The 24,871-nt window shown below is 43.1% G+C and overlaps 1 protein-coding gene across 7 annotated transcripts in view; it reads right to left on the bottom strand.

Moving 5' to 3' along the window:
• The window catches only part of nrcama (neuronal cell adhesion molecule a), a 50,403-nt gene that overhangs the window by 10,761 nt on the left and 14,771 nt on the right, over positions 1 to 24,871 (bottom strand). For 3 of the 7 annotated variants that reach the window (XM_070992075.1, XM_070992077.1, XM_070992081.1), the window contains exons 1-15: positions 7,821 to 7,969; positions 7,262 to 7,279; positions 6,781 to 6,886; positions 5,456 to 5,649; positions 5,122 to 5,244; positions 4,760 to 4,930; positions 3,211 to 3,322; positions 2,855 to 3,039; positions 2,571 to 2,702; positions 2,191 to 2,334; positions 1,954 to 2,065; positions 1,583 to 1,749; positions 1,265 to 1,412; positions 1,045 to 1,169; positions 652 to 681 (exon numbers count right to left, since the gene is read on the bottom strand). In XM_070992075.1, the coding sequence (XP_070848176.1) occupies positions 652 to 681; positions 1,045 to 1,169; positions 1,265 to 1,412; positions 1,583 to 1,749; positions 1,954 to 2,065; positions 2,191 to 2,334; positions 2,571 to 2,702; positions 2,855 to 3,039; positions 3,211 to 3,322; positions 4,760 to 4,930; positions 5,122 to 5,244; positions 5,456 to 5,649; positions 6,781 to 6,886; positions 7,262 to 7,279; positions 7,821 to 7,926 (1,873 nt within the window). In that variant the 5' untranslated portion in view covers positions 7,927 to 7,969. Of the gene's footprint in view, positions 1 to 651; positions 682 to 1,044; positions 1,170 to 1,264; positions 1,413 to 1,582; positions 1,750 to 1,953; positions 2,066 to 2,190; positions 2,335 to 2,570; positions 2,703 to 2,854; positions 3,040 to 3,210; positions 3,323 to 4,759; positions 4,931 to 5,121; positions 5,245 to 5,455; positions 5,650 to 6,780; positions 6,887 to 7,261; positions 7,280 to 7,792; positions 7,988 to 18,124; positions 18,176 to 24,871 lie in introns of those variants that run through there. The other 4 variants (XM_070992078.1, XM_070992079.1, XM_070992076.1 and 1 more) reach the window with 2 other exon arrangements.

Genomic DNA, 24,871 nt, shown 5'->3' with positions numbered 1-24,871 from the left:
GCAAATGAGGTGAAGGGAAATTTACTATGACGCATGCTGTAGCTTAACATTGGGGTTTTTTTTAGTCTGGAATTTATAACTAAACAGATTCCTTTGTCATGAAAATGCCCATGGAGTACAAGCTTATTAAAAGAAAGAGTTTAAAGTGACATGTAACTACTGTGAGCAAACATCACTGCTGAATGTTCGGTTAACATTATATTTTCATTCAACAATTCAATAATTTGGAAAGAAAACCTTCCTAAAGTGCAGTGTATTTGGTGCACTGAGACATTCTGAGAGTAGGCACACACACAGATGTTTCTCCTTGTGGCTAATAAGACCTCTGCAATCAATCGAGTTTTGCTCATGCCCACAAATACCTGAGAAGGGGATTAATCAGGCAGGTTAACTGAAAACACCTGTGTGGGTGAAGCATGGGTGTGCAGTGGCTGTGCATTGTTCAAATGCTGGGTATTTGACAATTAAATAAAAAAAATGCAAAATGCATGCCCAATATAAAACAAAACTCGGTGAAGATCACATGGTTCAATATGAAATAAAGACATCAATAAAGTCAACATAAAATAAACATTATGCTAAAATGGACACTACAGGATTGACAAAACGAACTGATGAAAGATACAAAATCCTCATCTATACACAGTTTACCGTAAACAATAGCTGGAGTGGGAGTAGCCTCTGAGACAGCAAGAAGCAAGAGTGAAGTACAAGAAGAGATTAGATGTTAGTGGCAGATATTAGAAACGTCAGACGAGCAGAAGAAATACTTTGGGAATGTGACATTGAATTAGATTAGAACTGATATGGACTCTTGCTGAAATTTGAGGTTTTTTTTAAATTGTATCTGGTTTGACTCTAAATCCGTTACGATATTTGTCAACAGAATGAGATCCTTTATTATATTTCACTGCAACTTTGATTTCTTTAAAAATACATCTATCCAGAATAGACTTTGTGTGATTTCTACACCCACAATCTCAGATTTCTGGCATCCTGCTGAGTGCCAAACACCCTTGAATATGTGTCTAACTTAGAACGTACCTATGACAGTCAGCATGGCACTGGCTGAGTCCTGGTCCAGGGTGGTGTTCATGATGCAGGTGTAGGTGCCCTCATCTCCATCTGTCACGTCTTTGATGGTCAGAGTGTCCATGTCCACCACAAACCTGATCACAGAGGACCACGGGGCAATTCATGGTTTGCATAACAAGCGTTTAAATGAACTCAAATGAATGTCTTATGAGTCTCAAAGTCTTTGTACCTCTCATCATCAGGCAACTCTCCACTGTCTTTGAGCCAGGTCATGGTGGGAATAAGGGATGGGTCATGTTTGACTTTACACTCGAACGTGGCGCTCATTCCTCTCTGAACCACTTTGTACTCTGGCTGCTTCAGGATACGGGTGGGCTCTGGAAGATGGAAAAAAATCAAAGAGTCTGTATTAACAAATAACACAGCGAGCCATCTGACCTAATGGCTACGGAGACCTAAAAAAAATCCTCTCTTTATCAGCTATTATAGTATTTTCAACAGGCTAACACTGAACCACCAGTCTCACTGTGACTGGTCCATATCTGACCTTTAACATCCAGGTAAACATGATTCTCCTTGATCCCCAGGTTGTTGGTGGCAATGCAGGTGTACTTCCCACTGTTAAGCGGCTGGGCCACGTGGATCTCCAATGTACCATTCTCGTGGATCACATAAGGGTCACCATTCTTAATGCTGGTCTGACTGTCTTTGAACCTGCACGGAAACAGCAAACAGCACCGTTTTAGTCTTTATGGTGCTGCGCAGAAGAATTGGTGAGGAAACTGCTTGGCTAACTAAGACTCTGGGGTGAGAAATATGTACACTGAATTTTCACTTTTCAGTATTAAAATAAACTTGTGGATTTCTTAAATCTTGATCAGGTAACACTAGTCACAGAAAACCTGATCTGAATCTTACCACGTGATGGTCGGTAATGGTGACCCAAAGGAGGCACAGTGAAGTAAAGCGGGGTTGTTGGTGATGACCTGATACACTCGGTTGGGTGGAGTGAGCACCCTTGGTGGCTCAGCTATGGGAAGGAGCACATTATCTACATCAGCACTCACTGTATCTTATCACACATACTGGCCTCTCTATCCACATTTTGCCAACTTTAGTGTCCAGTTCCAGCTAAACAGATTTGGTTTAACTTACCAAGAACGTTGACAAAAGCGTTTGCCATCAGGTAACCGAATTCATTGGATGCGTTACACTGGTAGACAGCACTGGACCCCGATTGGACATTGCTAAGAATCACGGTGTCCCCATCCACCTTCCGACTGTGCTCCTCCGGTGCATCTATTAGTAAGACAGGAAGTTCCTCAGCTGCACCATGAGAGCTTTATGTAGACTCTGGTACATAACAATTCTGGTGCATTATGTAAAACTATACAGAATACCATGCAGTGGGAAAAAAACACTGCTGGGATTGGGAATTCAATCCCAACTCTGGACGTTGGTTTATACTCTCTGCTGTTCGCAGGTGTTTTGGATGTAGGTGTGTGAATATGTAGCATATTCTATTTTTTACTCACTCTCTATGGGGACTCCATTGACAAACCAGCTAATCTTCGGTTTGGGGTCTCCATTGACTCGACAAGTCAGGATGCCAGTCTCGTTTGGGGCGAGGATCAGGTTCCTGGGAGCGCTGACCCAGAAAGGAGCCGCTGTAGATGAGAAACAAAAAAATAAAAGAGACAAAGTCACATTTTTTGAGAGAATAACAAAAAAAAAACCTTTTCCAACACAATGTTGCCCAATTCTGTTGTCATGATGAAAGGAGATTGCTCCACAGAAAGAACTGGGTTAAAGTGCATACCTTTGACAGTGACCTTGATGATGTGGTGTGCAGTGCCCAGGCTGTTTGTGGCTGTACAGCGGTAGTCCCCAGCATCAGCTTCATTCACATCGGAAACCTTGAGTGTTTTCTGAAAGTCATGAATGGACGTCCTGCTGCTCGGCAGCTCTCCTCCATCCTTCTGCCAGGAGATCTCTGGAGTGGGTCTGTCACAGAAGAAGTTACAACAAGATGTTTCTTTTTGGGTCATTTCTGCATGTTGTTTTTCTCAGCTGTGAAATACTTTGAAGTTTTATGAGCACCATGACAGTTTCTTATAAAGGACTTTGTTGTATGATGCAAAAACATTTATTTCTTTACAGCAGATGCTGACTTACAAGCCCTCAGCAATGCACTCCAGCTCCAGAGTCTCCCCTCTCAGAACCATCTTGGTGCTGGTGGTGCCCAGAGGCATCATGAATCCAGGGCGATGCTCCCCCTCCGGGCTGTCTGAACACATGAGGACACATGACCAAATCAGAACCAGACCACGTCATTAGACTTGAATGCTCCTCTTTCCACAGCGTGACCCCCGGAGGAGCTGGGTGAGCTCAGCGGGCCATTCATATTCTCATGAAGGAAGAAGGTGGTGGAAACATACTTTGTCAAATAAAGAGTCATGAATTGATGTGTCAAAGTGTACAGAAGGGATAGTAAAAGGGTGAGTGAATAATAGTAATTCCCTGACTCAAATGCGAACTTATCTCAGAATCAGGGAGCAAGAGGAAGCTCCTTGAGAGGAGTAGCCGTCAGTTTGTTGCTATGGCAACACAAGGGTTCTTGGTAGAAAGTAACCCCTAGAGTCTGACACGCACGCCGCTCAGAACATCTTAACGGAAAGATCTCGGCTTCCTTAACGTTCGTTTGGCGAAAAGGTCAGAAAACAGATAAGAAGTGATGCCCCTCCACTTCACATCACAATAATAATGTGTTTATCACGCTTCACACTGTTTGTGGCCGCCTTGATTAATCGTTGAAAGTGTGCTTGATTGAGCGGATCATGAGATCAGTCTGCCTGCGTATTGATGATTTGAGGGAAGATGCAGTTAGCTTTAATGTTATGCATGCTCTGAAGGTTTCTTATGCTTTTATGCCTTATCTGCGTACAGAGGCGATCATGGATATTGCTGTCATATCACACGTTCAAGTCAGGCCATTTTTTCTTACATTGACCAGGATCACGGATTTGTTTGATTCTCTATGCTTAGACCCTTAACTTAGATAAGGAAATACATAGAAACAGGATAATCATGAGAAAAACCTGAGGACGAGTTTGTTAATATAGTCACAAAGGAGGGGATTCAGGCCAAGTTAAGGGTGTATGTTGGGTATAGTTAGGCCAGGGAGTAAAAACAGGACTGGGTTCACACTGAGGGGGCTGAATGGGAATAAATCAGCAGCACTCACCACCATAGAAATCAGTGATATTGTATAAAGCAGCCACAGTCTCATTCATTGTTTCCACTGTAATACAACAGAAAATCATAAGCATGCAAAACTGGGAAAGAAAACAGGTAATGCTTCACTTCACAACGACTTCCAGTGTATAAACAATGCATCAGCACGTGAAAATGCATTGCAACTAGAGAAAAATATTGTGTTGCTGCAAAAACATTGCGCATCCAGCACCACGGTTACATTACTATGATGCTGTGATGAGGCCACTGTCAACTGAAATAATCCTGGAAGCCCTTTATGAATGTCAGGAAAGAAGAATACAGGAAGAACAGCACAAAAACTAACCTAAGGCTGAGACAGTTTTGCATGAGCAACACATGGATTTGAAACAGGAGCAACATAAGATCCCATTGAACACAAAATGCTGAAAAAGCTGAAAAAAAAGTAACATTTATGTCTCCTGGAGTTGTATTCAGTGTCTTGACTTACTGTCCAGCACGGTGACTGAGATGGGCTGTTTCTGCTGGATGGTTTGTGTGTGAGGGAAGCGAGCATAGCAGATGTAGTCAGGCCTGCTGTCTTCTGGGAGAACATTTGAAAAGTACAAGTCTCCATTCAGAGCCTGGGACACTCGTTTATCCAGCGGTAGCCTCTGAAAGTCTGGAGGACAGGGAGGGAAAGAGTCAGACATGGAAAAAAAAGATATCAAGGTAAGCCTGTTTGACTGAGTCTGACAAAGTAAAGAGCGTTCCTTTTCCAAAGGGTCAGTAAATGGTTTCAGGGGTCCATCTTTCTTAATTCTTATGTCCTCATGCCATGTGTGCAGATATGTATACATGCAAATGACTCACTGTTGTCCATCCAGAAGATCACAGGAGGGGGCAGCCCTGCAGGGGGTCGGCACTGCAGCACCAGGGAGACCCCCATCTGCACCACGATGGCCTCATTTCTCTCCTTTGACCACAAGGGGGACCCTGCGAGTCACAGAAACATCAGACAAAGGGGCTTCAGGCCCAACAGTATGGGTCACAATCATCTAAGCTCGCAAGTGTGATGACCTTGAGTGTTTTGCGGAAGAGTTAAATAGGATTTTTACAAAGTGGAGCTCAAGCCATTAGAATCGATTTAAATGACCGAAAAGCAATGGAAAAAGTGAGTGAAAGTGAATATAATGAGAATTCTTACTGGACTGTCTGATGACAATGCTGTTGGACACAGCAGTGCCGTGTTCGTTGTGCGCCGTGCACTGGTACGTTCCCTCGTAAGCCTCAGCCTTTTCCCCGCTGATGTCAATGACCAGAGTTCCTGAACCGGGCTTCATCAGGACTTTGGAGTCCTTCTCTACATCAAAGTGGGTCCCATTTCTTGTCCATGAAAAGCTAGGATCAACAAAAACAACTATCACTCATCATCTCTAGGCTAGCAGAGAGACACAGTGCCGCCTGTTTGCTCAAATCATCAACATGCGTTGTGGTCTGTCCATTCACACTGACTGGAATCATTGACATCAAAGCAGGAAGTCTGACAGATTCTAACTCATTTGAGGATTTGTGGCAAATTTAAACTGTGTCTAATTCACTCTGCCAGGTGAGTTTCTCAAGTGGTCTCCGTGACAACAGTTGCTATGGTGATTCCGCCACGGGTTAAGTTGTCCCCAGAAACAGATCTATAATTTCACACAGAGGACCATAAAACCGATTGGAAATCAGTTTACTGATCTGGTTGTATCATGAGTTTTTTTCCTTCAATTCCACTGTTAACCAGCACTGGGTTGCACCAGATAATTTCTTTCCTAAGTTATGGTGTAAAGTTGAAGTGCTAGTTAGTTTGTACTTAAATTAGCTCGTGTGCATTAGCTTTCTGGCTGGCATGAGCCACCTAGCATCATGGCACATTGTAGTAAGCTAGATCAATAAGTTAGGTCTCTATAGCTGTAATTGACTATAGTTTTCATTGTTGATTAATCTGTTAAGTATTTTAATATTTGATGATGTCCTCAAATGTCTTGTTTTGTTCACAACCCAAAGACGTTCAGTTTACAAAGCAGAGTATGAAGACATCAAAATATTCTAATTCAATAAGCTGGAATCAGAGAATTTTGCTTTTTTTATCTTAAAAAAATACCTAAACCAATTCATCAATTATAAAAATAGTTGGCGTTTTAACAGTTAAAAACTAGTTGATTAATTAATAGTTGCAAAATGGCATGCAAATGAAGACACCGTGCAGAGTAGCAGAAAAACTGCTGTTTTATCATGCTCATGTGTAACAATTAAGTTGCTGCTCAAAGTTATGTTTTCACTTATCTCCATGGTGCAATCACTTTTCTTTTAGCCACACATATATAATTTATGCTATAACGAGGCCAGGTTTGACCTTACACACAGCTAGTGCAACTGGCTGCAAAAAAGTAACCAGTGAAATATGCTAGCGGGTGTGCAGCTGGGATGGGAACCTGCACATGTTCTGATAAACAAGCACCAGTGCGATGGGAGGAGCGATTGTCTCACCTGGGATGAGGCTTCCCCTTGGCCTCACAGTGGATGACAATGTTCTCCCGCGGATCAAAGATGTAATCCTTTGGGGACTGCAGCGTTATAGTGGGGGGTTGGGGCACTGGCAAAACATGAATAGAAGCATAGTTCAGACACATACAATGGCATGTAAACATTAACACACTGCAGCTGTCAGAATCGAGGACGTGCAAGCAACATGCAGCAAGCGTTCAGTCAAGCTTGACAATCGAGTGTAAGACCACCTGGAGCTGCAAACAAAAGTCACAACAGCTATCTGATAACGACTTACCAGTCCCTGAACTGGCAATAAAGCAAGCGCCACTCCAAAACAAGCAAGTCACTTCACAAAATAACAGCGTAGAGACAACTGCATGCATGTCTAACATTGCTAGAATCCACACGAAAGCAAGTTAAAATAAGTTTGAAGAGCAAATACTTCACACTAGAAGTCACAGCAGTGTTAGTGGCAACTTACATCCTTCCAGTACTTTGGCTTTTTGTCCACCGTGACACGCCAGAGAACAGTGATAGAATATTGAGGAAAGGTGTTAGGAGTAAACCACAGGTTCAGCTGAAACAGTTGCACATTCAAGTACTTTTAAGCATCTTATTGAGCCTGCCTTTGATTTCCCTCTTTTTTTTGTGAATACGTCCATGGTTTCAGTTTAATCAGGCAGGAAGAATGCGTGAAAAGTAGTTGAAGACATCAGAATTTCACACAGTGTGTGTGATAAATAAATTTCTTCAGAAATGAAATTGCATTTCATGGCTGTAAACCGCAAACTTTCCATGCTGAAACATGCAAAGCTGAAACACAAGAAAACCCGTATACTGCTGCTCAGTGTGCAGCTGCTCCAAAGCCCCTTTAGTGCCCCATAGCGGCTGTAATGTTCTCCATTATGCGCCACAACATGAAAAAATTTCCATTACAGTTTTCCACAGAGCATAATGTGTTAGCAGAACAGTTGGAAAATTTGTGAATTTACCATTCTGGTAATCATTGTACATTTGACTTTGCTAAGGACAATACTTACGATCAAGAGGCACTTCCAGCGCTGAGGTCACATGACTCACAAGTATCAACAGCACAGCTCCAAAGCCCGGCACCCTCTTCCTGTTCCTGTCCATGGTCGGTGTCATGATTGAAACCTTTTGTCCAAATTCAACGACACAGTCTGGGTGGTCAGCGGAGTGACAAAGACTGAAGGAAGAAGAAGAAGAAGAAGAAGAAAAAGGACAGATTACTACATGATCACCAAATTGGGACTCAACACATTTCATAAATTAAAATGGGCAAACACATGTACCACAATCTGAATGTATACAAGATAGCCCATAAAAATGAAAGATATAGATTCACAGACTATTTAGTCTGAAGCACAATGGAAAGTTTACTTTATTCTCACAGCTCAACATCCAAACTAGGGTGTGTATGTCATGGATGACCAATGGCTTGTCCGTTGGATGACCTGTCATCCTGCCAACGTAAAGGCCTTGGCAGGAAGAAAAGTTAAAACAAACTTGATTTCAGCCCTTGTAACTTAAACAACTTCAGCATCCCTCCTACATGTATAAGCCGTGCACGCTCTTATTTACCTTCTCTGGTGTTCAAGACTCAGTAGCTTATTAAAGCATCAGTGTAGAAAGTTATTTAGAGCTAGCTGTGCTCACATTGCATTGCTCTCAAGACAAGAACGTCCAACGTTCACCCCACCGAGACGTCCTGTCTGCCACGTGTTTGCCTGTAAACATATGGCACGTGAGTGCGCTCGACTGGAACAATCGTGGCTCGGCTGCGGATTTAGCCACGCGGTAGATCGGCACATGCATGCACAAACGCTTCACATTAGTGAAAGCATCCTTATCAGTGTGTCATATGGATCAAGTTACACATGACTGCAGACCCACAAGCTAGCTAGCTTCTGTTGCATCGTGTGTGACAAAGAGACACAGATAGATACGTACAGCCGCCACAAACACACAGAAGCATGTTGGCACTAATGGGCTCTTGTAAACTGTGTTTGATTTTCCCTTTTACGTCGGCTGTCCTACAGTGTGTGAGCCTCTGTCACGTGCATTAAAACTGGTATTATATCACTGCACCAATGGCATCAAGATACTCCTGTGCATATAATGTTTCAGATGAATGTCTTCTACATAATATGTTATACATCTGCAAGATTTCAGCTTCACTATTATTAATGTTTAATTTTATTCAAGGAAATTCTTCAGTTAACTGGCACATTTTTGTCTTTTTCCATTGCATGAGCTGCTTGAATTAAAGTAGCTGAAGGGTGACAGTAACTCCTATCAGCAGGCCGAGATGGATTTCGAGATGGAGCAGCCTGCTGCGGCTCAGTCCATCCTAACATCATTATTCATGAGGAGCACATGCATATTTGCACATTTATTGGAGACACACAGTCACATGTGGGTACACAGGCATAGCATACACACATATGTACAAATACACAGGAGGGGCTTGAAGTCTTCAGAGGCATCTGAAGGTGAAATTATCACTGTTAATTTCAGGCATGTTCCATCTCTACTCTGCTGGAGAGGAAGCTTGTCTGATGACATAGGGAGAGCGTGGTAATGAACATACACACAGAGAAAGTAGAGTGTCAGATTTTATCCAGCTGAGCTAGGCAGAGTGTGTGAGCTAATACGACCCCAGGACACATCTAATTACGTCGACACGTCCTATTGGATATCACTCTTACTAGTTAATTGAGAGGGAAGCCAACAGAGCAAGAGAGAGAGCAACACAATGAAATGCACTTAAGTGCATTAAATGCTGGCCATGCCTGCTAAATCTCATTGTGAAAAAGGCAACACCATATCATGCAAATGTAATAACCCATATTCAGATTAATTACAATAATGGTCCATGCTGCTGCAGCAGAAATGGCCTCCCCCCACGGCGACAGTGGCCATATTAAAGCGTGCTGGACCTCAGGCCATTTTCTCCCAGAGAAAGCGAGACAGTGAAGCCCATTCACTTGGCAGGGCTGCTAATAAGTGTCTGAAAAGTAATCAATGACAAAAAGAGAAGGGGAGATGGATGATAGAAATGCATGTGCTGCAAGTGTACATGGGTAAAAATGAAGAAGATATTCAAGACAGAACAGAGGAAGAGGAGAAAGAGGAATTCTGTAGCCTGAGGGAAAGGAGGGTGTGATGGGGGACGTGTGAAAAATGAGACGCTGCATCATTTGCTTCACTGGCCCTCTCCTTTAAAGTAGAGCTCGACCAATTCTGGATTTGAAGCCTATATGAATATTTGAGAATACTAAAAATATCTCTTTTTAACATTTTGTGAAAACCACGTCGAAGTGAAGATATTTCACAGCTGAAAAATAAACTTTATTATCAAAAACTTTGGGCATGAGATTTTAAAGATTAGTCAAATATACATTAAAAAGCTAGCAATAGCGCTGTTCACTGCTTTGCAATTTTCTTATCAATAAATATGATGGTGCTGTCGCGTTGTATTCAAAATTCCTACTATTGGTCAAACATATGAAAAAGTTAAGTATTTTATATAACGTATGAATGTCCTCTTATTCTGTCAGTAAGCTAGGCTACTAGCTTGTCTATGCTAATGAAAAAAGGATTATCGATATACACATTGCTAAACAGATGTATTTACGTCTTTGCACAGACTGAATAAAAAAATATATATAACGTTTTAATTTGTGAGCTGCAGAAGTGCTGGTAGGCAGATTTTGTCACTGTGGGACAGAGCCAGGCTAACTGTTAGCTAGCTGCATCCTCATTTCTAGTCTTTATGTTAAGCTAAGCTAACAGCTACTGGTCTTATATTTAACAGACAAATACAAGAGTGATATAAAATGTCAAACACAAATTAGCTGTATATTTTAGATATAAGGTGATGACTCCTTGACAAACAAACAAAAAAACCCAACATGGAAATATGATGTGGGTTTTCTAATCTGTTCTTCTGTGTCTGTTTTTATGTCTGACCTGGGTCACATCTCCAGAGAGACACACAGAGATTAACTGCCCCACAGCATAAAAAAACCCCACAGAGATGACTCCCCAAGCAGGGGCACAAACCGAAAACACACAAACACACACCCACCTACCCACCCACCCACACACACACACACACACACACACACACACACACACACACACACACACACACACACACACACACACACACACACACATACATACACACATAAAATTAGGTGCCATGTGCAAATGTCAGCATCTCCATATCTCAACAGGCAGAATGTCACAGTGTTAACTGCCATAAATTGCTCAGACATTCACGTTGAAAATTCCTCCCAGCCTTTGATTTGCATGATCGTGCACCCTAAAACCGATCTTCCGACCCTTTAACATGCTTTCATACGGGTTTGCTGCATGGTCAAATACGGTCACCGTGCTTTTGATGCCTGTTGAGTGAATTTTTCATAGTTAAAGTCTAGACCAGGAGGCTGTACTGCGCTGTGTGGTGGAAGACATTTCTCTGACGGCAATAATATCCAAGAAAGGCTCTTATAGAAGCACAATTACACACATATGCAGCCTCACATTCATCCTAAAACTAAGTGGGTAAAAATCATTTTCCATTGCTGGTTTTCTCTCAGGCCACAGACAAAAAAAAAAAACAAACAAACAAAAAAACCGAGATGATGACAACAAAGAGGACTCAAAGGAGGATGAGTGGGATGACTGGCTGGTGGGCAGGTCATCTCGCATCCTCCTCTTTCCTCTCTTCTCTGACTCAGGGGTCAAAGCCCAGAGGTCAAAGAGTCCAGCTCTGCCTTTCCAATGTGGTCACTCTATCCCTTCTTTCACTTCCTGTCTTCCTTCCTCTCTTTCACTCATTTTATGTTCTGCTATCCCTCCTTAAACAAAGCCTTTAATATCTGGTGTGACAAAAATGAGTTCCACTGACTAAATCCTGACTAAATCCAAACAAAACAACTGAAACGTGACTTCAAACTAACTTCAATTTTCAGTGACTAAGACTAAAACAAACTTTCACCTAATAACATCAAAAACCTATGTGTCCATTCAGTCATTCATGTTTGGGGCGAGAGAGGACTTTAAAAATACTGAATGCTCAATATACAAGCAGAGCCAACAGTTCTCAACAACAAAGGATGACGTGAAGACTGCTGACACAGACCCAACAGCAAACCCTGAAGCAACGTGCTAAGTTGGTCACTCCACAGCCTTCAGTAACACTGAGAGACACTGAGGCATGACAGCCTGACTAGACAGATGAGGGAGGGAGGCAAAGGGAGGCAGGAAGAGAATTAGATGTGGGGGATGAAAACACAGTCATCTGCAGTCACATCAGATCTTAGCGACAGAGATATTTCAGAGATGATAGACTGAGTCGGACCGCTTTCAGCCAGACTGGACTAGATTTATTGTTCTCTCATCTGGAGCTTGGTTCACAGACAGATTTGTACACAAACACACAGATGCCACATCACTGTATCGTAGAGGTTTCATTCTGTCGTGGAATTAAATTCAACATGAGTTATTTTGTCGTTGCAGGCTGAGAGTTCATGGCTTCTTCCAGCATCATAACACTGTAACCAGACTGCAGTGGCCTGCAGTAACCAGGTCACAAGAATAGGAGCTTGGAGCCATGAGAGTTGCCGCAAACACACTGAGGGGAACTGCAGCCTAAATGTGAAGCCACCGTAATCGCCACTTCGCTGCTGACATTTCAGAGAGCAGACTGAACTTCATTAAAAATACACACCTTTAAAACTGTGACAGGAAATAAACTGGAAAAAAAACACCTGCACGTGAAACAAACAGCCAAACTCCCTCAAACTGAGCAGACAGTGAGATAGAAGAACGAGGACAGAGGCGGCCTCTTGCAAACACATGCACACAGTCAGCACAGACCACACACAGACCATTTCTAAACCGACACCGAACAAATGCCTTTGTGCAACCAGCGCTGGGGGTGAGAACTGTTATCGCAGTATTTTGAAAACCAATCTTGCAATCATGTGTGAAAAGTAGGTGTTTGTGTTTGTCGAGCAGGGAATATTGCCTTTTTTTATTAAGTGTGGGTAACAGTAGCCCTCGGTGCTGCTTTGTTTTAGAGACTGAACCTTCCATAAGTGGCACCAGAAACAAGCTGTGAACACAACATTGACATATTACCACCATTTAAGTTAACAGAGATAGAGAAGAGATGGCGAACTTATTGGCAAACTGCTGCCTATTTAGATACTGGGCAACATTAGCATCAAATTGAGGCTGTGCTTCTGGTGACCTATTGCGGATGAGAGCTGTGGGAGTCAACCGAAATAGTAACGTTCAGCCAAAAAAAGACGAAAAAGTTAAGCTCTGCAAAACTGTAGTCTAGTCACTATAAGCATCATGTCCTCCAATGCTAATATAAAAATACTGACTATAACAGCTTTACTTTACCACTTTTTTCTCATACATTGAGACACAGGCCAGATTTAGAGGCAGAACACATAAAGCCACTTCCAGATCTGTAGAGGAAGAATACAAAATGTAAATCAGTGGGTACCAGACAAAGATTAACTCCACACCAGGAGAGACACAAAGACACGCTAACATGCCAGTCCTCTGTCAATTTGATAACTTTATTGGCCGACTGCTCTGTCTCTCCTTCCCCTTATTTCTCTCCTTCTCTGCCTTCTCGACAAACCCCCATCAAGCGGCCGCTCTGCTGTGAACAAAGGCCTTTGTAAGGTGAGAAAACGGCCCTACTTCTTTGGGGCAAAGCCTAGACTGGACCTTTTGATGAAAAAGGAAAACAAGGGGTTGCATTGCCTCTAAATCCGGTTTGATAGATGGGCCCGTATTCATGCCTGTTTCATATCTTTTTCCCGAGTTAAGTATTATTTACGAAGGCACATTTGTGCTGCAGACAATAGGTGGATGATGTTACACTTTCCTCACCTTGGAAGGTAAGGAGAGACATGACATGAGGGATGGGAGGAAAGCATTCACTCTCAAGCTAAAGTGACGATGTGCAGGGTGTTACTCAAGATGCATTTTCTGTTAAACAAATACTTGGCACTGGGGTATGCAGAGGTGAGGTGTGGAGTTTATTGTAAAAAAGACAAAAGCCTCTAGTGAGGATGAGGTAATAGTATACTTGTATTACTGGTGTGGTTTTATTTCCCAGGAAATGTTTACACAGCGTGCGCCAAATGTCAACAAATCAGTATATAAATCAGAATATTTGATTTGAAAGGGAATAGTCATACGTGTTGCAACAACACAATTATTGTTGCTCAAGAGCCCTTCTGCCAGATTACCTTGCCAGGATTGGAACCAGCAGCTCTCCAGTTGCAAGTTACAGCTGCTTCATTTCAGAAAGCCTCGTGATCTAACTGCTGACTTCATCGGAAGCTGTCCCCTACATTGGAAGTTATTTTAAGAGGAGCTTTCACTACACTAACACCACTTCTTTGCAATGATAGGACAGAACTGGCAGCCTCTTTGTCTCCAATAGCCCCCAAACCGGATCACACACCGCCAGCTAATCAGAATAAAATCTCAGCCTCTTTTTGCATGTGTACACACACACGCACACACACACACAGGGCCTTTCCTTTTTGGGGTCAGTTTTTCTAGCACCATCCACTGAATCCCCCCAGTGCCTGCTTTTCTCTGAGGCTTTGTGAAGTGCTGATGGTCAGCATGCGCCAGGCCATGCATCCCGCCCACCATCACATCCGCACCTCGACAACCACCCCACGGGGGCTTTTGTCCTTCATGTTGTTTACCACTGGGATAATGCTGAAATGGCAGGGGTGTTGTCGGGCACAAGGTGACACCTCAGGCAGTTGAAGATGTGGCCACGGTTCAACTGGGGATAATTTTTTACTGCACAGCACAGTGTGCAGAAATGATGGAAAAGCAAATGTACACATACACAATAGGAAGGTTTGGTTTTGAGATCCATGCATTATTGTATTGCAAAATGCAAGGCTAATTACAGGTAAAGGACAGTTTCATGCATAATTCCTGGGTATGGTGTTTGAAGTATTGTCTTACAACACAAATTCAAACTGGAATCGCTTTGTCTACATTTGACCAGTATGAGAAATTATAATGTACAACAAAAAGAAAATCTTGTGCCTATTGCTCAGTGACACAAATGACAGGATACATGGCTGCTACAAAATACAAAAAACGGCATTCGACAACAAGGGATTGTGTATTTAAAATATAGTCAGTTCGAATGCGGTTTTGTTAAACCAAGAGTACTGGATTCAACTGGAACTGGTTTGAAATATATCAAAAACAAAACACTGGATCCATACCATTACTGATAGCTGCCATTAAAATTTGCTCCATCTGACATCCAATTATTGGGCTGTGATATTTGGACAATTGCACACATTTTGCCAGGCGTATGGACCAGTTTGTGGGCTGCCAGGGGCTTGGTCGGGTGTTGGGTGTGTGCCCATGTGCAGTGTGTATGCATGCATGTATGCGTGTGTTTGTGAGTATATGTCTCGCCTGTCTAAGGTCATCTCATCAAAAGCCGTGAGCTCAGCCAGAGCAGAGGGCCATGCTGGTTATATGTGTGTGTGGTTGTATGGGATATAGTGTTCTGCAGTCATACAACCCTAATCCTCCCGCAGTTATTTCCTATCAGTTCCTCTTTTTGGTTTCTCACAAATATTTCATCCAATCAGTGTTTTTCTTTCCTTCACATAATCTCCCTCTCAAATAAATGTAAATAATATTGTCATCCTCCAGTATGCTGCTCCCACCACTGCCAGAATCCAGTTCATCCAGTGCCAGGTTTTAATTTTATACCCAAGTAAACCGAACAGAAACCAACTGCTGTACTAACACAGAAGTCTATTGAAAACATGGTGTTTTAAAATGTAGTAGATTATGTCAACTTGTAGCTGATGGGCTTAACAACATAAAACACACATCACCGCCCTTTAACATCAAATATCACTTGTGAACAGAGGTTCAAAAAGAGTGTTTGAAATGAAGGACACATGCATGTGGGATAAAAGGACCTATGATCAATAGTCCTTCTAATACAATGTGAAAATGGGACAAGGCCACATAAATCCAGCTGGGCTTGTAAACGAGCTAGGTCTCATTGGCATTCCGGGGTGCTGTCGCTAGGTAAAAGGTATTGATGAGCAGACAGACGCACGTGGCCTTGGCATGTGACTGTGGGCTTTTACATGACATGAGTTACTGTGTGTGTCTCTGTACATTTGTATTTGTAGAATATGTGTGTTATTGTGTCCTTCAGGGAAACACTGTTATTCCTTTTATGGCTGAGGTTCCTACATCTCTTTTCCATTTCACGAGGCCTGATCAATCTCTGACGACCTTGATTGTGCTCGGTTCATCCCTCAAAAGGCGCTCAGCACTTGCTGTTCTTAGAGCTGGCTGTCAGGCTGAAAATGTAAAGTTTTTTCTCATGGAGTAATATTAGGATGGAGGAGAGTCAGTAAGAGGGGGCAAAGATTGAGGCAGAGCAGCGGGAAGGAGAGACAAGGGCATGATGGGATGGGATAGGAGGTGAGTGGGGGGGGGGGTTGCTGATTGACGGTGTTACAGCAGCGCAACAAGCTGGCATGCCCCTTTTTTTTCCTCCTCCACCCATCTGTTCATCAGGATTACTCATATAGAGAGGGATAGAGGAGGAGAGGGGAAGCTGTAGGAGGGCAGAGGAGAGATCCGTCATCACGACCTACAATAACTGAATTCAAACCACTTTTCCATTAACTGCTGTAATAACGACTGACTGTTAAAATTATGGATCAGTGCAATATAATAGAGTGCTCTCATGAGGCTATTCAGGTAACAATGATAGTAATGGGAGGTGGAAACATTGTAGTGGTGTGTTATATAATACTGCAGCGCCTGCTCTACTTACTAAGGCATAGCTCCCGACTGACAAATATGTTTTACGGCTTTTCCACAAGGCAGATACAGCATGACGTGTGCTACTGGTCTGCTCTCTGTGCTCATTAACGGGGCCCTGTGGAGTTTTTCTTGTTAACATAGAAAAGTTATGTTTATATTCAGTTTAAAGTGCACTTCCTTCCTCATAAAACATTTGTAAAGCTGATTTTTAAGTATTTTTTGGCATGTGACCTCCACAATGATGATCAGTGGAACAGTCATTCATGTGCATGAGATAAACAAAACAGGGATCCACTCCTTAAGTAGCTCCAAAGTAACTCCACAGAGAACCTTTAATACAGTGTGTATGCTGCCACTCAGTATCAATTACCAATTATCCTGCTGCTACACTGTGTAATGTACTGCAGTAGAAATATAGGTATAGTACAAGAAATAAAGCTGCAAATTGTGCCGATTGTTCATCCAAGTGTGTTACACGGCACCTGTGTACTGCTTCCCTCGTCCCTCTGTTTGTGTGGGTGAGTGAGCGTGTTCAGCAGCAGGTGAGCCGGAGGTGACTGTCAGGACATGTGACTCCTATTTTTCCAGTCACACTCAAGCAAAGTCCAAAACACATACTGGGTACTCCCATTGTCCTCTCACCTCTGTGGGTGTGCATGCTTTCAGTGTTTTTTTCAGTGCAGGTTCACGGCTTTTAGCATGTTTACATTTCGTTGTGTTCCAAGCTTGTAGCAGCATGTTAGCCGACCGAGGGATTGATCTTAAAACTCTTCCACTGACGGAGGAGCCCAACCTGACACCTCAGACCATGCTCCAACTTGTGCAATAAATGTGTTCACAGCTACTTATGAATATTCTCTCAATTCCCAAAAGAGTTCAATTCTGCATCAGTGTAATTGAGTGAGTGCACAAACTTCTATCGTAAGAGGGCACAGCCATGACTGCAAATGGTATAAATCAATCAGTGCCAGGTATAAACACCCCTCAACACTCACACTTTTCATCCATGCTGACTGACTGTTCTTACTTGAAGTACAGCCGAGGTTTGGAAAACTCAAATGTCCATTTAGTGCACATATGAATTGGAGCAACAGTGTAGCCCATGCAGCGTCCCTGAGACAAAACACACAAGGCCAGATCAGCAAAAACTAGAACAGGACAAGGTTGGGCTCTTGAAGGGTGAAGCTGTTTGACACACCCAGGAACATCAGTGTGGACACAGCATGCAGGGGCAAAGCATAACCAGCTGCAGCGGCATTTTGAGTGAAAGCAAACGATTGTGACCTGTTTGCACTGCATGTAGCAGCATTGTAGTGCTGGTTATAGCCAACTACAATCAGCACAACAGTTTTGAATACTTGTTGAGCAACATCTGAAGAAACCAGGGCTTACAGGCAAATAATGGACACAATAGTAAAGCAGAGAAAGCATATATTTGACTCACCTGTGATGATTTAATCTCAGCCACAGACTGCCTTCAGGAAGTGGTTTGAACCTGTAACAATGAGAAGGAAGCCAAACTTAGTAAACCCCTTCATGCTGGCCTAACCAGTTCCAAAACTGTGTACACTCATGCCACCGGACTGTATAATCTCATACTGCATATGATAGAAAATCCCCAAAACCTACTACACCTACTACAACTCTCCTGTAATCTTACATACCACTGATGTTTTTATTACAAGTCATTTGGAAAAGAAATACTCAGCCAAAGTCCTGCACAGTTTATATTCATGCAAAATTGAATCAGCATCAGGTACAAAGGAAGAACGTGAACGAGCAGTTAAATGACTCACTCAGTGTTTAGAAGGAAAGGCATGCAATAAAAAAGACTGCTGAAGTCCTTGGTGGGCAAAAATATTATGAAAAAAGATATATCTATCTCTATTTTGGAAATAAGCTCTTCTAATGAAATCTAATTGAGACAAAGGGAAATATTCAGTTCACAAAGCTGACAGACTTGAATTCATCCATCAATGCAGGCCACTGTCACACACGCAGCGCACCATGAATGCATGCACACATCTTCCCAGCTCTCCAGGGAATACCCTGTAAGTGACTGCGTCTTGCCGAACATGAGGCCTTCAATCAATAGCTAAAATGTCTCCAGTCATTTTTATTACTTTTACCTCCAGCAGGCGACACACACAAATGAAAGGTTACCCGCCATCAACACACACACAGTGCCCCCCGCCTCCTGCAAACAGGCTTCCCTGCGTGACCGCGAATGCATTATCATAATCTCCAGAGAGACTCTCCATTCATCTCACATTAGCAAAACAAATGTGACAGACAAAGAACGCCGGCCCATTTAGACGGCGAGCCATTAAAACTGTAGTTAGCTCAGAGGAGAAAGACGGCGGATTATGAGAGTGTCCATTAATAAGTCCAGGTCGAGCTGTTTGAACCCATCGGGTGATGTCAAAAGATGAGGAAGGAGGTCTTTGAACTCCCTGTGATGACATGGGTGAGTCGCTGCTGTCACAGAGAGAGAGATTGGAGGAACGTCAGTGACTCTACCCAACCCCAAAGGATGTAGTAAGAGAGACGCAAAAGATTTTATTTGTTAATAAGTTTACTTATTTATGCAATGATTTAATTAAATGTCATAACCTGGACTGAGCTGAGCTGCATTTGAAGTGAAACAAACTGAACCGAGCCAAACGGAAACCAGAGGGGGCAGTCACAGATGAGGGGAAAGAGGAAAAAAAGAGAGAGAGAGGGAGATGTTAATGAATGGAGACAGGAACGCACTGAGACATCAGAAAACCCCCGGGAGAAGAGGCAGAGCGAGGATGATGCGAGGAAGAGTGTTGAGAGAGAGAGGGGGAGCACATGAAAAAATGAAGGCCGAGCAGGAATCGGAAACATGCATTATTAACAGGCAAATCTAAAAGCGCTTCATCATCAGAGCGTCGGAGGCGGTGGAGAGAGATACAGAGACAGTGTGCAAAAAGAGAGAGAGAGAGAGAGAGAGAGAGAGAGAGAGAGAGAGAGAGAGAGAGAGAGAGAGAGAGAGAGGAGAGAGAGAAGAGGAGAGCTGGGAGGTGGCCGGAGCAAAAGGCAAGCAGACCTGACCCCAAGCTCCAGCACATCACCATGAAGACGAAAAGGGAGACAGATCCTGGACGCCATATGACAAGAAAGAATGTTATTTAAATTTAAAGCTCACTAATTAACACATCATATATGTTTTTTTATTATTCATTTGTACTAAACCCAACATGTGAAAACAAGAATTCGTTTTTATGGAGCGCTACGTGCTGTATTGGGCTGTTTCTTGGTCGGCAGTGACTTCAAGGCATCTCCGCCAGTTGCCTAGCAAGCTAATGGCAGCTACATGAAAAACTGCAAAATCTAAAACCACAAACTTTTGTCTTAAGACTTTTATTTTTCTGTAAAATATGAATTAGTGAGCTTTAAAAGTGCTGGTTGGTGGATTTTGTTTCCTTTTGGCAGAACCAGGCTATCCGTTTTCCCCATTTCCAGCCTTCATGCTAAGCTAAGCTAACTGGCTGCTGGTGTTAGCCTCATATTTGATAGACAGACATGAGAGTGGGATCAGTCTTCTCTTCTAACTCCGGACAAGAAACAGCAAAACATCAAGCTATTCCTTGATCTATAGGAAATCTATACATTGTTATGTTCACTGCAGTTCAGTCAACATGTGTCATTCTTCTTTACTTAATTACATCTGTGAATCAGCCCTTTGAAATGTGATTTTTCACACACACAATACAAACACTGTGTGAAATGTACTGACTGTATTTTGAACCAACTTTATTTCCATCATTTGCCAACCAGGACAGCAGAGGAGTGTGTCTCTATTTTACAGTATTCCACAATATGTAGTGCCGAGTAAAATGCTTTAAATCCGTTTGATGAGCCTTCAGAAGAATTTGTGAGGCAAAAATAGATCTGATACGCTCACATCTTCAGGAAGGAGCTAAAATATCTCTATGACAACAGTGTGGATGTGAAATATAAGCTCTGTGAATATTTAAACACTCCCTGGAGATAAAGGCCAGCGTTTTCTCTGAATGCCCTTACACTAACCGCAGTGCGATCACTATGTCTGATTACTAAAGCCGTATGTCCCAAAGCCCGGTGCAATACCACTCTGATTTACTACCTATCTCCTGTTTCAATTAGCTGACTGACTTTATGGATCCACGGGGAACCAACACACTGCGTACGCCACAGTGTGGTACGGGGAGGGGGGGAGTGGGGTGTTTTTGCAGACTGTGATGGAATAACTGACCTCGGGCATGAATAGAAATGTGGGTGCATGTGTGTGTGTGTGTGTGTGTGTGTGTGTGTGTGTGTGTGTGTGTGTGTGTGTGTGTGTGCGTGTGTGTGATAATCCCCTAGAATGAGGGGCCTCAGCAATCAGCGACAGCAGCAGCTGCCCCCCCGAAAAAAAAAAAAACAATTTACACGTGCCCGACTGCCTGGCCTCCACGCCCAGTTCTGCCTTCATCTGATTCTGATATGATATAGCACAAACGCACATACATATTAACACAAACTGGTACATTAAAAGCACCTCCCCAACAGGTCAAAGACGCTACTTTGAACGTGGGTTGAAATAACCATCATTGTTAAGGAAAGTTGCTTTCAAACAGCCATGTTTTCCACGGTTGGAGCCTGTAACTCTGCATTGCTTAAAGCCCAGTGGCCTGGCTGCCATGAATGAAGTCCGACTTTCCAGACACCGGTCGCCCCGGAGCTGGCCAGTGCAAACAGCGGAAAACACAAAAGCAACACTTGTGCAAAATGTTTCTTTCAAGCCGTGTTGCACTTGCTGTCAGCAGCAGTTGAAGGAATTCGCAATGGCCTTTCAGCTTCAAGGTAAGAAAAAAAAAAAAGCATGCGTTTAAAAGAGCAAATTGCCAAGTGATGCACTGCAGAGTACGACTGAGATGTGTATCCACTGTCACTGGTGGCAGTCAGCTATGGAAGCAGTAACACCTGGACCAGCGACGGCTGTTTGTCTGGAGCCTGAAGGTTGTCTGTTCATCAGACATACCATCTGTGTCTGACGAGATTTTTGGTGTAGGCCTTGGGGGTTATTTATTACTCTCTCTCAATGTGTGTGTGTGCGTGTTCTGCGCCAATGTACATCTGTCCGTATGTACCTATCGTCACAGAAAATGACAAATGACCTCATTAAGACGGTCACCAGGTTGGGTTCAGTGCACCGTGTCATTGTGTCGCATAGATACAATGTTCCACTGCTGCCTCTTACAATATCCCCTGGCACGTAGACATACAAATTGTTTTAATCGTTTTAAGACATTTTAATGGGGAAATGTTATATATTACTCTTTTAAAACGATAAAGTCCCGAAGAAAGTTGCTCATGTTCAAAGCAGGTCTCCCATGGTTCTCGCTGCACTGGTAGTTTTCACCCTTTGTGAACTGCGAAAACGGTTTAGAGTGTCCACACAAGTGGCAAAAATAAAGCATTAAAATAGCAAAAATAGCATGCTCTCTCTTGAGGTGAGGCTAGACTGAAAAATGTCATGAGCCGGTGTCAGGATGGCCTTTCTAGCTGCTTTTGAAGTCTCCAGTGAAGAGTTCAAACCAGCACATTCCCTTTTTAATGTTAGTGGACGTCTGTGTGTGTTGGACACGGAGACTGAGAGGGGGTGTTGGTTGCCATGGCTATTCAAAGGTTTTTTTTAATTTTAACAGTCTGTGAGCATCCTTCGATGACAGACAACACACACACAGTCCAGTCTCACGCAGACGGAGCCGCCAGTAAGAGCAGTTTAATCAGAGAGATTTACTGCCTCTTGAAAGTTTGTTTTTTTTTCTTTCCTCTCGAGGTCAAAGGGACAATTCTCCCATCCCCACTGTTCCCACTCTACTCCACACAATGGAGTCATCAAGAATGTCACGCATGCACACAGAGATGGTAAGAGCATGAAAGATAAATCAAGATGAAAGAACAGTAGGAAGTAGAATCCCTCTGCTAAGCTTTCTGCAGCTGAAGGGGAGCGTATTGTAAAAGTGTCCACGTATGAGGAAGCTCTCCAGGGATTGGATCCAATCATCAGACTCGTTTTACAGCCCAAACAGAGGGAGTGAATTGAAAGCGAGAGTGAGGCAGCACCGGGGAGAGGAAACGCGAGAATGACAGGGACGCCCAGAAGAGCAGCAGAAGAAGAATCGGACAGTAGTAAAAGATGATTTGTAAGCGGACTGAAAAGGACGGGCAGTTTGGCCACCATCAATGCAGACGGAACACCTCGCCATGTGACGCTCGGGTCCACTAAATCAGTCACAGTGAGAGAGAGGGGTCTGCCATAGAGTTTGATTTCTATGTTAATGCAGGATTTCTGTGCAGGGGATGCCTCCCCGGGCTATGCTGTGGGGATCTGAAAACCTCATTTAACACAAACGTGCACTCCTATACATGGACATAAAAAGACCTGTCTTACATTCAGCATGACTTATTTTACAGAACACAGGCTCGTGTAATGAGGCACTGTCAGGATTGACTACAGCTTCACTGAGAAACATGAGAGAGAAATGGTTGTCTATGTATTATAGAAATACTCTATACTCTACTCTTATAGGACTCTCTTATACCAAAGTCATGATAAGAAGGGACACGGCTGGCTTTGTGGAGAGGAACGATTACCGCAACTAACAACTACGTCAATGTTCGAGAGGACATGTGAGTATTATCTTTAGATAAACTTGAACAAATGTGAACTTATCTTGTAAATCATGGGACTGTCCCAAAGCATAATATTGCGTACATTCCAACGCAGCCTTTAAAGAGGCTACTGCGTCATCTGCTAATCAAATATGAAGCTTGATTAAAGGGGTTTAAAGGGTTCGTGAAAACAGTTTACTTAATGCTAATCTTGTCCATATTAACTTTGTTTCATGCAGAAAAAGCCCAGTGTCTCACATGAAGACCTGATGGCAGTTGACACTTCAAAAGAAACCAGATCCACCAAGATTTGAGAGGCTGTAGCTATCGCCACTGAGAGAGTCAAGCAGAATAAAACCCAGAGTGCGTAACCGAGCAGAGCTTGGCCATCAGTGACATGGCATGTTAGAAACACGTTGAGAAAAACCCCCCATGTCGCCAGCACCCGAGAGACCATCTTATCTAAAGAAGCAAACATAAGGCGGGCAAGGGAAAGACAAAGATGGAGACAGATGTAAAGGAAGGCAATGAGAGTGAAAGTGAGTGGAGGGCAATGAGAAAGTGGAAATGAGAGTGTGAGGAACAAAGGGGCTGTGGACAAGGGGGAGGGCAAACAGTAGAGGGTATAGACCTATAGGATGCCTGGGAGACGTCTAATATTGACTGCATATCTCCCACCTAACACAGAGAAAAGGCAGAGGAAGAAGAACAGAGGGGATTGAGGCCTCCTAATATTAGTAACACCAGTGGTGAGGGATTTCTCTGTGTGATCTCATTAATTTAGGACTCCTCGCAAAAACCTTGTTCTCAGGCTAAAAGCTGTGCGACAAGCTAACACAAAGGCTGCTCAGACACACACACACAATGGCTTACTGTCACAGTGAAGTGTAGATATTAGCCTTGCTACATCCTGTTTGGCAGTGCAGCTGTAACCAAGATTACTGTAAATGGTATTTTTTTTTTTTTTTGTAATGGATCAACAAAGCCACCGCATGGAGAGCGATGCCAGATTGTAGCTGTAACACTTCTCGCTCCTCTGCTAGTCTCACGCCACACAAACAAAGCCTCTCACAGCTGTGTAGTTGGTATATCCTGCAATCATCGTGTGACACAAGAGTCTTTGAAGGAAGATCAAAACTGGAGACGAGCAATGGCAGGAGATGACATGAATGAATTTAGGATTTTTTGTAAATATCGAGGAACTATGAGGACTGTCTTGTTCCATTTTCAAGTGTGCCTGCATCAGGGTTTCTGTGCATATGGATCAGGTTATATCCAACCATGGTATTTCATGTTTGCCCCAACTCAGGATTTTGATGGTAGCTTGCTTGAGGGATGCTCTGACCAGCCCGACTGCACCTTCACACACATCAGCTCAAGGTGAAACCCAGCCATTTTTCAAATGCAGTATTACCTCTCTGCATGGATGGATTACTGAACTGTCCTGCTGTTAGCCTCCTGTTCCTCCAAAACATATCTGCCTCTGGTGGCTAAAGCATGATTTTTTTCCGGTTATGTTTAAACA

The sequence above is a fragment of the Chaetodon trifascialis genome, chromosome 22, assembly GCF_039877785.1.
Source record: "Chaetodon trifascialis isolate fChaTrf1 chromosome 22, fChaTrf1.hap1, whole genome shotgun sequence".
In the NCBI taxonomy this organism is placed as follows: domain Eukaryota; kingdom Metazoa; phylum Chordata; class Actinopteri; order Chaetodontiformes; family Chaetodontidae; genus Chaetodon; species Chaetodon trifascialis.
This window is presented reverse-complemented; position numbering and strand designations above follow the sequence as displayed.